Source organism: Entamoeba histolytica, genomic scaffold (genome assembly GCF_000208925.1).
Source record: "Entamoeba histolytica HM-1:IMSS scf_1104750516897 genomic scaffold, whole genome shotgun sequence".
Lineage (NCBI taxonomy): Eukaryota > Evosea > Mastigamoebida > Endamoebidae > Entamoeba > Entamoeba histolytica.
This window is the reverse complement of record NW_001914997.1, coordinates 3,946-17,570: the sequence shown is the minus strand read 5'-3', so window position 1 is coordinate 17,570 and position 13,625 is coordinate 3,946. Positions and strand designations below refer to the sequence as shown.

Below are 13,625 nucleotides of genomic sequence, written 5' to 3'. Positions count from 1 at the left end.
TTTACCTTTAATATATAAAACAAACTTAATAAGAATAAAAGAATATTATCAATTAGAGAATAAATATGAATAAAATAATTGATATAAATGATAACCATGCAAATAAAAAACAACCAACTAATTTTGTTATTATAATTATTGTAGGAATAGAATGATCTAATTGATCTAATTGATTCATTATAATATCCACATTTGTGAAAACATCATCTACAACTAAAGTTAAATTTTCACAAACTGAATGAAATTTATCAAATCTCATTCCAATAATATCTACTGCTTGTCCTAAAGCAGCACCTGCAATAGATGCTTTTTCCATTTGAATTTGCATTTGAGATAATTGAGAAGGAACTTCTTGTAAAATATTATTCATAATATTTAAATTCTGTACAAATGTCAAATTAAAATTTATATGAAATTTATGTAAGAAATCAGCAATTCCATTAACAAAATCAGTCATACCAGAAATAGTTGAGTTTGTAAGATTTAATATAGGATCAATTTGGTTATCAATAATAACATTCCCAAAAGCAAGAGTCTTGTTAAATTCTTCAAACCCAAATTGGAAGAAAACATCACCACGAATAACTGTTTTTGATAACATTTGAATATCTTTTATTGTTGGGTAAATTACATGTGCATCTGTTACTATCGAATTAATTGCTTGAGGAATAGGTAAGTACCATTTTTGAATGATAGGATTTAATGGAAATAATGCTAGTACTATACTTAAGATACAGAAAATAATACCAGAAAAAGCAAAACAACTAAGAGCACTGAGTCTAGTAATTTTAGAAGCACATCCTGGTGATTGAGGTAATGATGAATTTTCACTAAACATTGAAATATGACAATGAAGACTTAGATCAACAAAAATATTTTGAATAGAAAAGACTATTGTCAAAATGTCACAAGAGAAAGTCCAAAAATTCCCTTTTCTTGTCTCAATAAAAAAAGTTTAGGGTTGATAGTTTTGTGTTATTTAAATTTGTGGGATTAAATAAAACTTAAATAAAATGAACTTATAAATATAAAATGAACGTATTTCAGAATGAGTCTATTGTTATTCAATTCATTGAAACAGTTATTGATAGATATAAACAAGGAAACCAAAGAGATAAAATATTATTTATTGGAGAAATTATTTCTATAATAATGAGTTTATTTTATTTAGTATATGCTATTTTATTACCAATTTTACAAGACTTATATTATCATGACTTTTATTTTAATGAATGTGCATTTATTGTTGTTGCAACAATAACTGGTTTAATATTTGCATGTATTAGATTAATTGCAACATCATTAGATAATAAAATGTTAGGAATTAAATGTAGTTTTATTCCAATTATTCTTTACTTAATGGTAGCATTATTATCAATTAATTCTCAACGATATATAACTAGCCATGGATTAATATCACCAAATAATTTAGTTCAAGTTGAATTTAAACATCATTGTTGTGGATGGTTAGCATCAAATGTTGATAATTGTGGTGCTATTCCAAAGACAAGTACAACATGTTTTGAAAGATTAGTTCATCCATTAAACTCATTTTTTAAACATAATGCAATACGGTGTAGTTTTCTATGTGTTTTTGAAATGGTAATTGCGTTATGTATGTATTTTTTTACTAAAGATGACTTTATTGAAAGCCAATATGAATGGACAAATTAGAAAATTAAAAATTTAATTGAATTATTTAGTGCATTCTTTATATTCTGCTTCTGTCAAATGAGATAAAGCACATAAAAGACCTTTTTTACATTTACCATCACAAGTATTATAACTTGAGTCTTTAAAATATTGCATAAATGTTCTCCATAAAGCATCGTCATTCTGTAATTTATTATAAAGTTCTTTTAATCCTTCAGTACTCATATCATTTATTCCATAAGTTTCTTTAAAACTATGTTCTTTCTTCCATGGATATCCTGAAGAACCAGCATTACATTCATTGATATCTAAAACAAATGTAGTATAATCTTTAACTGATGCTCGATCAAATTCAACTAATCTAAATTTTGGATTAATTTTACCCCAAGTTGTAACAGCAGGATTAAGAATGACATGATAAAATGGATTCTCAATATTAGGAAGAATTCTGAATGATTGGTAATGAGAATGACCAGCAAAATGAGTAATAATAATATCACTATAATCTTTCATTAATGAAGTAAAGTCATTATTAAATGCTGGTTCTAAATCAAACTGACCACTTGACTTTAATCCAATTCCTTCATGTGAAATAATAATAACTTTTTCACCATTAGCTTTTGATTGTTTTAGTGTTTTATTAAACCAGGCAACCATATCTCCTGGGTCTTGTTCATTATATTTCTTTGAATGAATACTAAATTTATCAACATAAACAAGATTTAAAGCAACTAAACGAATTCCTGAATCAATCAACTCAGAATAATATCCTCCTTTTTTAAAGGTTTCTTGTGCTTGAGGAGATAACCAATTTTTAAATTGTTCATTCATAAATTCTAACATCCATTGACATTTAGGTGGATATTCCCATTCACTGGAAAGGAAGTAATCATGATTTCCTGGTACTGGATAAACATTAAATCCAGGAAGTTTTTTCTTGAACTGGTCAGCCATCATCTTTATTCTATTTTGATTAATAGCATTTGATTGATTTAAAACATCTCCAGGAACAGCATCCATTAACCAAAATACAGTGTTACTTTCAGATTTATGTTCTCGAATATAGTCTAATGATGAAGTGACTGTGTCTAAAGGAGGGTAACAATTAAAATTACCACATCTTCCAGCAGTGTCATCTTCAGTATGCTTTCTTGGAACTGAGTCTGAATGGCAACAATCGACAGTATAACATTTAGCAGCACTACCTTCAGCATACAAATCATCAAAGTGAGTGTCAGTAACAATCCAAGCCTTCTTTCCAAGAGTTAGACCAACTAAAATAAAAACTAAAATGGTATTTACTCTCATAAGGGAGTTGAAATTATTTAGATTTTTAGTTCTGGTGATGTTATATCTTTTTTTTTCGAAGAGACAAGCCAATCTTTTTCTTTCATATTACTATGAAAAGTTTTTTCTACAACGTTGAATTTCAAATAGGGTATATCTTAAAATAATTATTATTACACAAAAACTATTCTTTAATAGTTAATTTCGATTCTTAAAAAAAAATTGATTGTTTCTTTTTTGGTTTACTAAAAATAACACATATTTATTCATTGCCACGCATAAAAACAAATCGTTATTTTCCTTTTTTTATGAGATGAAACAGTCTTTTCTTATTCTTTTAATTAAATTTTTGACCTTTCATTTTAGTTCTTTGTTATTTGTTTGACTCATTTGTTAGTTAATAAATTAATAAATTAAATAAATACTATCTTTCTATTTTTTTTTTCTTATTTAATTACTCCCTTTCAATTATACTTATTGTTGGTTAGAAGAAGGCATTGTGTCGTACATTTATTCTTTTGAATCATGGAAAGCGTTATAGTTTTTGACACAAATATTATAGAAGAATAATTGTGATGATGAACAAAAGTATATTGTCAATATATTAATAATGACATATATTTATGACAGTTAATAAAGAATAATAAAAATAGCAATACTTCTAATTTTACAGTTTATAGATAAAGAATAACACTCTTATTTTTATAAATAAAACAGAACATAAACTAATTCTAATAAACCATAAAGAATTTAAAATTTTAAGGTTTTTGTTTTTAATTCAACTTCAGTTTACTATTATGAATTTATCAAAAAAATTATGTCTACAAGTATTAATTGTACTTTCTATACTTCTTTGTAATTCATTCACATATTAGAGAAACGTAACAATGAACATTCAATTTCATCTAACATATTAACACGTTTCAAAACTATTCTATAAATAACTTTTTTATGTCTAAATAATCAAATAACAAATATTAAACAATTAATCTATTATAAAAGAAGAAAGATTATTCAAATACTCTTAATGTTTTAGTCTAGATCACTATAAATTATTCTGTGCATTAAAACTAATGGATTAATATAATCAAAAAAACACTAACTTCAATTCTAATACTTAAAATTTCTTCATCTTCAATATAAATATTTATATATCTATATTGTTTTAATTAAATAATTTTCACAACTAACTTTATTTTTTGTTTCTTTATATCCAGTAATAACTGAAAACACTTATTGAATCGAATAATATATAAGTTAAAACTGTAAAAAATTTATTCTTTAATCTCTAACAATACTGAACAAAAAAAAATAATGTAAAAAAATATTAATACAAATGAAACAGACCACTAAACGTACTATAGTTTCATGTGCCACAGCATCATTTCTGAAAGTTTGGTTGTTTAATACTAATTAGTTAGATTGATTACTATTAACATAAAAAGATATTTCTATAAATATATTATAATTAGATTTTATTTTAATACGATTTAAATATACATTATGTTTTTGAATGTTAATTTTCTTGGAATTGGCATTTTTCTTGTAAACAAAATATGTGTATGGATATTGTACATTCTATAGTTTATTGTTGATAAGAAAATTTTTACTTTTTTAAGAATAGAAAGCAATAAAAACTTTAAAAAGATTCACTAAAAAAGAAAAATGAATGAGTATAAAAATAGAATAGCTATAAAAACCCTAAATCTCAAAAAAAGGAAAAACAAAATTTACTCATGTTTAGCCATAAACAAATGAGTTATCAACAGCGTTCAATACCAATGTCTATTAGTCCTGCACATGAATTTTATGATACAGTAATTGAGAAAGTAATGAGCCGAATGGAAGAACGATTAAAAGCACATGGTTTTGATGTTGAACAAATTGATACATTTAAAAGAGTTTGTTTTTTAATACAAAGGGAAGAACTATATTTAAAGATAATATAGCTATGGAAAAGTCAATGTGAAGAACTTGAAAATCAGAGCGACGATGAAACAGAAGAAGCTCAATACCAACAACCATTAGACCAATATGGGTCTAATGACTTATACACACAACACGTTCAAAGTTTACAAAATCAACAATTTTCAATTACACATCCTCAACATAGCTTCCCACTTCTTTCAGGTGATAGAACAACAAATGACCCATATCATGGCTCTTTTGTCCAACAAGAAGAAAAACCAATAATGCCTATAACTATTACAGAGCCAATTATTCAACAACCAGTAGCAACTATCCCACCTGTCATTGAAAATGTTGAGAGTGAGGATGATGATGATGATAGTGGCTCATTATCAGACGATGAAAGTTCTGAAGAACAAGAAAATGACTCAGTAATGATTTGTCTGTTTACATCAGTTAAACATTCACACTCTAGACATAGGTGCGATTTCATCAATTGTGTATTAAGATTTAGACACAGAGAATATTTCTTTACTAAGTGTTTAGGTGAATTCCAATCAGCATGAACAAATTGATTTTTTGATTGATGATTTTATTATTTTCATAATCTAAAACAAGAAAACAGAAAAAGAATTTTTAAGTAGTAAATAAATGGATTTATTCCATACGAACATGCTGTTCGTGATCACTCATTGGAGTTGTTCTCATCTTTCCTGTTTTATTAATTGGAACTTTTCCAAGAAGAGAAGTGTCAGAATTGGTCATTTGGTTATCAAGATACTTTTCATCTTCTTCAGATGCATTTTGATGATATCCGATCTTTCTTGATAAGTTATGATATGGATAATCCTCTGGAGTTATGATTAGTCTTCTGTAAGGCTCTCCAAGTAATTCTACCATCTCTTGGAATGTTTTATTAATATTACTTCCTTTCTTGTCAAATCCAAAGAAAATAAGTTGAATATCATCTCGAAGGATGAACGTCTTGTTTTGGTTGATCCATTGTCTCATTGGACCAACTAAGTGTTTCCCAACCCATTCACCACCAATAAAAATTTCATTATATGGTGAGAAGTCAATTAAGTCAAAAACAACAGGTAATTTACTAAATGTTTTTCTACCATCTTGTTTTAGTCTTAATTTTTTAATTCTCTGAGTTGTCTTTACTTCATAAATATCCCCTTTGACGTCAAGAGCAAGTTTATGAGCTATTTCTCCTATAACAGAATCACAGTTTGAATAATAAACAACTAGTGGCTTTCGTTCCATTTTGAGTTAATGAATTTTCTTTGTATAAAACTTCTCTCAAATAGTCATGTCTTTTCATCTCATTTTAACCTTTTCTTTTTGATAAAATAAAAAGATTATTTTTAGTTAATTTTTATATGAATGTTAAAATTTGATTTGGTTATAATAAGTATAAGGTATTGTTGAAATTTTCATCACCAAACTGTTCTGGAATAATCTTAACTGAAAAGAAGAGAAATGAAGTAATTAAAAAGTAAATTTATATCTACTACATTTGACTATCTTAATAAACTTTTATTGTCTAATCCCTTTATTAAAACGTAAAATTAACACAACCAGAAAACCATCAAATCATTATCAAGAATAAAGAATAAATATTAAATTAAGGTTTAATACCTTTCAACTTATTGTTCAGGTGAGAATTTCTTCCCTTCCTTCACTCTCCTGAGAGTCTTCTTCTTCTGGTATTTCTACATTGCTGTATTCTCCAGAATGATCTCCACAATATCTCATAAGATCTTTCATATTTGATATTACAATCTCTCTTGTCATTATTTCCCTTGGTATTTCTATTCCTTCTGCATTTAGTAATATAACTGTTTCTTTGTTTATTAATCCACTCACTGTTATTACTACTGGTATAATTATTACTCATACTAATCTTTCTATCTTTCTTATATTTTCGTGTAGTTTTAAATACATATTAATCTTATCTGTAAATGCTTTACTTATGTTTTTATCTCTTACTATTCTCATATCTATAATCATTGCTTCTTTCTTACTTAAGTCTCTGACATAAATATCTATTCTTTTATGAATTTGTCTTCACTTCTGTTTACTACTTCTTGATTCTAAACTATAAGTATTTTATCTTTCTCTATTCTTCTTTCATTCTTTCCTAATTCTTTTTTCCTTATTATTAATTTCTTTGTATTTTCTTCTTCTCTCTTCTTCATCTTTTCTTTGTTTTCATATAATTGGTATTTAATCTTTAATCTCCTCCATATATATTCTCCTATTCTATCATGTTTATTCATTTGTGTTTTCTTAGTGATTATACAATTCAAAAGAATATGATCTATTGTTGCTATCTTATTACACATTGGACACATTGCATATCTCATGTCATGTTTCATTCATGCTTTCCTTACTCCTACATTTGTTGCTTTCTCTTTCATCTTCTTTATTTGTATATATGCTTTTCTTATAACATTAAATCCTTTCCATACTTTAATTGTTTTCTTCTGCTCAGTCATTTTATCCTCAAATCCTTTCAATATTTCACTACTTACTTTCTTGTTTCTCCATTTATTGATATATTCTTCTCGAAACTTTTCTCTCACATACTTGATTATTCTGTTTTTATCCCATTTTCTTCTTTCTTCTGTTGTTACTATTTTTCTAAATTCTTCTTTGTTTATTCTTTTTCCACACGCTTTACACAATCTATTCAACATTCCATTCTTATTTTCATTTATTCGTATCATGTCTCCTATTCTATCTCCTCTTTTCTATGTGTAATATAAAATAGTTCTTATTAATTTAATTGCATATTCATCTCTAATGTTTTTCAATCCATCTCCCATTTTATTTCTGTTTACTTATAATCTGCTACTACACATTCATGCTCCTTTAATCTTTCTTTCATTTCTCTCCTTATCATTTTATCTATTTCTATCAGCTTCATAATTGGTTATTTAACTACAAATGTACTATATGTGAACTTAGGAATTAATTCTGTATTAATTCGGTTGATATAATTCATACTACTGTCATTCCCTTTATTGTTTTCTTTTATTCCTTCTTCTACACTTTTACTTATTCTTTCTATGCATCCCAAATCATCATTTCTTGTAAATTGATAAACACCTAAATACTTATATGGATGTTGTGAGTCTACTATTGGAATGTTTTTCATATTATCTGGTATTTCTATATTCCCTTTCTTCATTACTCCACTTTTACTTACATTAACTTCCATTTCTATTACTTCTATTGTTTCTATTATATTTTTATGCACCATTTCCATTCCTTTTTTTTGTTTCACTTGTTACTTTAATATCATCCATGTATAGTACGTGTGTCACTTTTATTCATTTCTCATTTGTTTTATCAATAACATCAGAAATGATATTCATTTGTAATATGAATAGGAGTGGTGAAAGAGAATCTCCTTGTAATATACCATTCTTTATTTTAACTTCTCCTATTTCTTCTTTATATCCATATACTATTCTTATTCTCCATCTACTACTCATACTCTTTATTAATTCAGTTATTTGAAATGATATTTTGAAGTATCTTAATACATTTTCTAACCATTCATGATTAACTGTATCATATGCTTTTTTAATGTCATAGAATGATTCTAAATATCTTTTCTTCTGTACTTCTCTTTCATTTCTTTCTAATAAACGTATGATACTTCTTTTGCTGCTAGACTTCTTTTCTTATTCCCATATTAACTCTTATTAATTTGGTATTTATATTCATTATTTGCTAGTTGTTCTTCTATCTTTCTCTTTATGATTGAAGTGAAGATTTTCATTATTACATTAAGACATGTTATTGGTCTATAATTCTCTGCTTTTTTGCTATCCTCCTTTGTATATTAGAATAGTTCTTCCTGTTAGCATTTCTGTTGGAATATTTTCTGGAGTGTCTAACCATTCATTAAACACTATAACTAATCTGTCTCTAACACTCTCCAATCTTTTCCAGTAGTATCCATGAATGCTGTCAATCACTGGTGCTTTCCATGATGGTATTCTTGTTATCACATTCTCTATGTTTTCTTTTGTGATTATTATTCTTTTCAAATTCCTTCTATTACTCTCTTCAATTGTCTCTTTTATTCTTTCATTCTCTTTCTTTATTCTTTTTCTTCTGTTATATATCTTATTCAAAAACTCTTTTGTATCTTCTTCACTTGGTTTTTCTTCTCTTCCTATTTCCTTTCTTATTTCTTTCAAGTAGTACTCATGATTTTGTTTCTGTAGATTCTGGTTCTTTTACTTTTGTTTAAGTCTACTTCTTTTTTTCCTCATTTCTTTTAAATATTCTAATTGTTTTATTTCTTCATTTACTTCTCCCCTTATCTTTTCTTCTATCATTCTTCTTATTCTTAATATCCTTCTTAACTTTTTATAGTTTCCTCTTATTAGCATGTCTTTTAGTTTATTTATCTTGCTTTGTATTACTACTTCATATTCTTTCTTAAATCCTATGAATTTGTTTTCTAAATACTTCTTTATTATGTATGTTATTCTGTAAACGTCTTCTTGTATCTCTTTAATACCTCCTTCTTTCCATTCCCATTTTTCATCAATATATCTTATTATCTCTTCATATACTTCTTTATTGAAATAATATTCAATGTATATACACTCTTTGATTTCTTTTCTTTTACTTTTCTTTATTAACTCTTCTATGTATTCTACATCAATCTCTTCCTTCTTTTTTTCTAATAATCTCTCTAATCTTTCCATTTTCTATATTATCTTCTTCTTTAGTCATGTCATCTACTTTATTATTAATGTATTCTATGTTTTCTTTTTTAATCCCTTTACTTCTTTTAACTGTTTTTATATATTCTTCGATTGTAATATCAATATTATATTCTTCTAATATTCTTTTTATTTCTTCTTTTCTTAATTTCATTTTTAATTTAATATTCATTATATTAATTCCATAACAAATATATTCTTTCTTCTTTAATTCTGTTTCTTCTCTTCTCCTTGCTTCACTTCTTCCTCTTCTTTCTTCTCTTGTTCTTCTTCTATTATGATCATCTTCTTCTGTTCTTTCCATATTATATTCATCGTTTCTGTCACTGATGATGCTCGTCGTATAATTGTCCCTTGTTCTGTCTCTTTCATCCTTGTTCTTTTCTTCTGTTTTTGGAAATTTCTTTCCTCCTCCTCATCATCATCACCATCTTCTTGTTCTTTAAATATTTCTTCTACGTTTATTCATCTTTTTTCTATTCCATTTATTAGTATTTGTGTTTTCCTTCTTTCTTTCATTACTTTACTTTCTATCATACTTTTATCAATTTGTCCTTGTAGATATTTGTTCTCTATTCCTTTCTTCTCTTCTACCTTTTCCTTCATTTCTTCTTTTTCGTTGCTTTTCCTTCTTTCTTCATTTTCTATGTTTTCTTTCCTTTCTTCTTCTATTATCTTGTCTTTTTCTTTTTCTTCTTTTTCTTTTTCTTTGTCTTTCATCTTTCTAATTTCTCCATTTCTTCTTTAATCTTGTCTATCTTTTCTTTTGTTTTCTTTATTTCTTCTTCTCTCTTTTTGTTGATTTCTTTAATCTCTTTCTCTTTCTTTTCTTTAATCTCTTGGATTTCTTTCTCTTTTTCTTGTTTCTCAAGTTTTCCTTTAAGTGTTCTGATTTTTCTTCTTTTCTATATATTTCTATAGTATGTGTGCTTTTTAGTCTTTCTATTTCTTGCTCTCTCTTTTTAGCTTCTTCTTGTTCTTCCTTTTTCTCATTATTCTTTATCTCTTTTTGTTTTTGTATTTCTTCTTCTTTGCTCTTCATCATCATTTCTAACTCTTTTTTTTTCTTTCTCAAATGTTATCTTCATTTTCATTATCTCTTCCTCAAATTCTTTAGTAATTTTTCCTTTTTCTTCTTCACACTTTTCTATTATTATTTGTTTCTCTTCTTCTTGTTTTTATTTATTCTCTTTATTCTCTTTTTCTTGCATTATTTCTTCTTGCTTTTCTACTATTTCCATTGGTGTTTCTTCTTCTTTTACCTCTGTTGTTATCTCCAACTTCTCTTTAACTAGTCTCTCTAATTCTTCAAATCTTTTCATCCATTTTTGTATTGTTTTTGTGTTTTCTTCTTTCCTTTTATTCTTCCATCCTTGTTCTTTCTTATAATATTCTTTATTCTTATATCTACATCTTCTTCTTCCAAACCGTTCATTTCGATGATAATACTTGTTAACCTTTCTTCTAGGTTTATAATAATTTTTGTTATAGTATTTTCTGTAATAACCTGAGTATTTTGATGTTCATTGAAAGTGTTATTAGGGTGATAGTGCTTCTTATAGTAGTAGTTATTGAACATTTTATGACCATTGTTCCTTTGATAGTGATTATTATAATTATGGTTTCTAATGCGGGGTTTTAACTCTATTTCTTGTTGGGTAACTTTGTTGATAAAATCTTAGTGGTATTTTGGTGCTGTTCAATTGAAGTAAGAAGATGACATATAATAATATAATAAGAGAAATAATGATAAAAAGAAAATATATAAATATAATAATAATAAAAGAATAAAAAGAATATACATAAGTAAATATGATTCATCAAATCAACTATTTCATTGATATTTCATACAAATTGAACACAAGTGATTATAAAATATAAATATACATAAATATTTATAGATTCTGTATTTATCATACATTTTTATTTTTTTTTAGAAGCAAAATATAATAAAATGGAAAATTCTAATAATGCAAAATACTTTGCTTCTTTTTTCATTTTTGTAATTTATTTAGATGCATTATTTCTTTGCTTATTTTTGTGCTCAATACTTTCATTCAACGTTATTTATTGATATTATTTTATCACTTTTAATTTTATATTATTTTGAATTATCATAAATTGAAAATGACGTGTCTTTATTTAATAAGAAATGAACTATCATTTGTATTTCTGTATTTTTTATTTTTTGGTATTATATTATTCTTTCTATTATTTGTAGAATTTATTATTATACATTTCTTAGAATAGGATTATTATATTATTTCTATTCATTTCTATATATTCAAATGAATAATACAAATAACAAATGAATAAGAATGATGATTCATTTTAATTTAATTATATGAATATTTCATTTATTTACATTTTGATTTGTTATGTTGATTCAATTAATACAACACTCTATTCTTTATTAATCTACATATTAAATTATTTTATCATTCATTTTTATTGTTATAATAATTCTCTTCTTGTTGAAATATCATTCAACGCCTTTTCATAAACAAAAAATAAATAAATATGAATGAGAAATACTCATACATCAATCAATTAAAATGAAATAAATAATCAGCTCAATAATATTAATATTATAAAAGAAATAAAATGAGTATTAAATTTAATGAATGATAATATATAATGATGTTTTATTCTTCATTTCATTAATTAAATAAATTGATAAAATAGCAAAATGAATAATCATAAAACTAATACAATAAAAACACGGAATGAATATTTCAGATTGAGTATAAATAGATAATATCATTTATAATTATAAATATACATATTTTAACAGTATTTTAATTGTTTTAATTAATTAAATATTCGTTTTTATTCATTTATACCTTCAATCAAGTCAATAGAAATATTAAAGATAATATATTAATGAAGAATGACAAAATGAATATTTGTCTTCTTGTTATTATTTGTTCATTTATTTATTTAAAATATATTACATTATTAGATCGAATGTGGCACGTCTGAAACACCACATACACCCAGTACAAATTCGAACTTCGACTCTCCCAGTTATTGTCTGGTTACGACGGTACCTTTGAATTAGGAATGGATTAGTGAATGTTGCAAAGGGTGTAGCAAGAGATTATAGTAGAATATTACATGATGCAATATAAGGATCTGCTGAAGTGTGGGTAAGACTAAAAGAAGATTAGTCAAAGTAATATAGTAGTAATGAAATGATTCCTTCTCACATTCATAAAATAAGAAAAAAGAACTTCCTTAAAATTAAGGTAAAAAACAAACAAAGGCTTAAAAAGAAGGAATAAGTAGAAGAAATTTGAAAAACCTTAATAGGAAGAAATAAAGCAAAGAAGTACTTTCCTCATTTTCCAAGACAAACCTAAAGGATAAATTCAACAAAGAGATTACTTTTTGTTTAAACAGTGAATGGATGGGGTTATTCTCCCCTAAGTTAGGAAAAATAGATGAAAAATCTTAACACTTAATTAATTACTTTTATTATAATTAAATTATTTATTCTTTATTTATTCGTTTATTGATAAATTATTTAATTGTCATTTGAAATACAAATAAGAATTTTATTTAAAATGGATATGAAATAAAATAAATGGAAATTGTTGGTTATAAACGAATAATAATATTTAAATCAACAAATAAAAATATCAATAAAGTATATCAAAAGAATAAGAAAGAAAAAGATAAAAGAAATAATTCTAAAATATCACATAAATAACATGAAATAAATAAAAATTGGTTAATTAAGTGTAAATAGAATTTTCATATATTCTTTCTTGATCAGTGGAGACTCCTTGAGCTGTTCTTTAAAGAATAATCTCTTTGTTTAACATATTCTTTAGGTTTTTATAGGAAAATGAGAAAAACAATTCTTTGTTTTATTTCTTCTTATTAAAATCTTTCAAAGTTCTTTCTGTTTATATTTTCTTTTTAATACTTTGTTTGATTTCTGATTTAATTTTAATGAATTTCATTTACTTCTTTTTCTTTTATGACACACACTAGTAGATCTTTTTTCTTGGTTAATAC

The 13,625-nt window shown here is 25.4% G+C and overlaps 5 protein-coding genes across 5 annotated transcripts, besides 3 other annotated features; 2 read left to right on the top strand and 3 right to left on the bottom strand.

Moving 5' to 3' along the window:
* Window positions 1-52: 52 nt before the first annotated feature.
* On the bottom strand, window positions 53-838 carry EHI_040620 (uncharacterized protein; the record flags this gene model as incomplete). Its single annotated transcript, XM_646375.1, has 1 exon — window positions 53-838. One exon carries the CDS (start codon window positions 836-838, stop codon window positions 53-55), a length of 786 nt encoding a protein of 261 aa, XP_651467.1.
* Window positions 839-1,032: 194 nt separating this feature from the next.
* On the top strand, window positions 1,033-1,674 carry EHI_040610 (uncharacterized protein; the record flags this gene model as incomplete). The annotated part of the gene is made up of 1 exon (XM_646364.1): window positions 1,033-1,674. The coding sequence occupies one exon, from the start codon at window positions 1,033-1,035 to the stop codon at window positions 1,672-1,674; it is 642 nt and encodes a 213-aa protein (XP_651456.1).
* A 21-nt stretch (window positions 1,675-1,695) lies between these two features.
* EHI_040600 (Acid sphingomyelinase-like phosphodiesterase, putative) lies at window positions 1,696-2,961 on the bottom strand (the record flags this gene model as incomplete). Its single annotated transcript, XM_646365.1, has 1 exon — window positions 1,696-2,961. One exon carries the CDS (start codon window positions 2,959-2,961, stop codon window positions 1,696-1,698), a length of 1,266 nt encoding a protein of 421 aa, XP_651457.1.
* Window positions 2,962-4,694: 1,733 nt separating this feature from the next.
* Window positions 4,695-5,414, top strand: EHI_040590 (uncharacterized protein; the record flags this gene model as incomplete). The annotated part of the gene is made up of 2 exons (XM_646366.2): window positions 4,695-4,841; window positions 4,890-5,414. The coding sequence occupies 2 exons, from the start codon at window positions 4,695-4,697 to the stop codon at window positions 5,412-5,414; spliced, it is 672 nt and encodes a 223-aa protein (XP_651458.2).
* Window positions 5,415-5,505: 91 nt separating this feature from the next.
* On the bottom strand, window positions 5,506-6,117 carry EHI_040580 (uncharacterized protein; the record flags this gene model as incomplete). Its single annotated transcript, XM_646367.1, has 1 exon — window positions 5,506-6,117. The coding sequence occupies one exon, from the start codon at window positions 6,115-6,117 to the stop codon at window positions 5,506-5,508; it is 612 nt and encodes a 203-aa protein (XP_651459.1).
* Window positions 6,118-6,472: 355 nt separating this feature from the next.
* Window positions 6,473-11,281: a repeat region.
* A 1,284-nt stretch (window positions 11,282-12,565) lies between these two features.
* Window positions 12,566-13,078: a repeat region.
* A 246-nt stretch (window positions 13,079-13,324) lies between these two features.
* Window positions 13,325-13,625: part of a repeat region that runs on past the window's edge.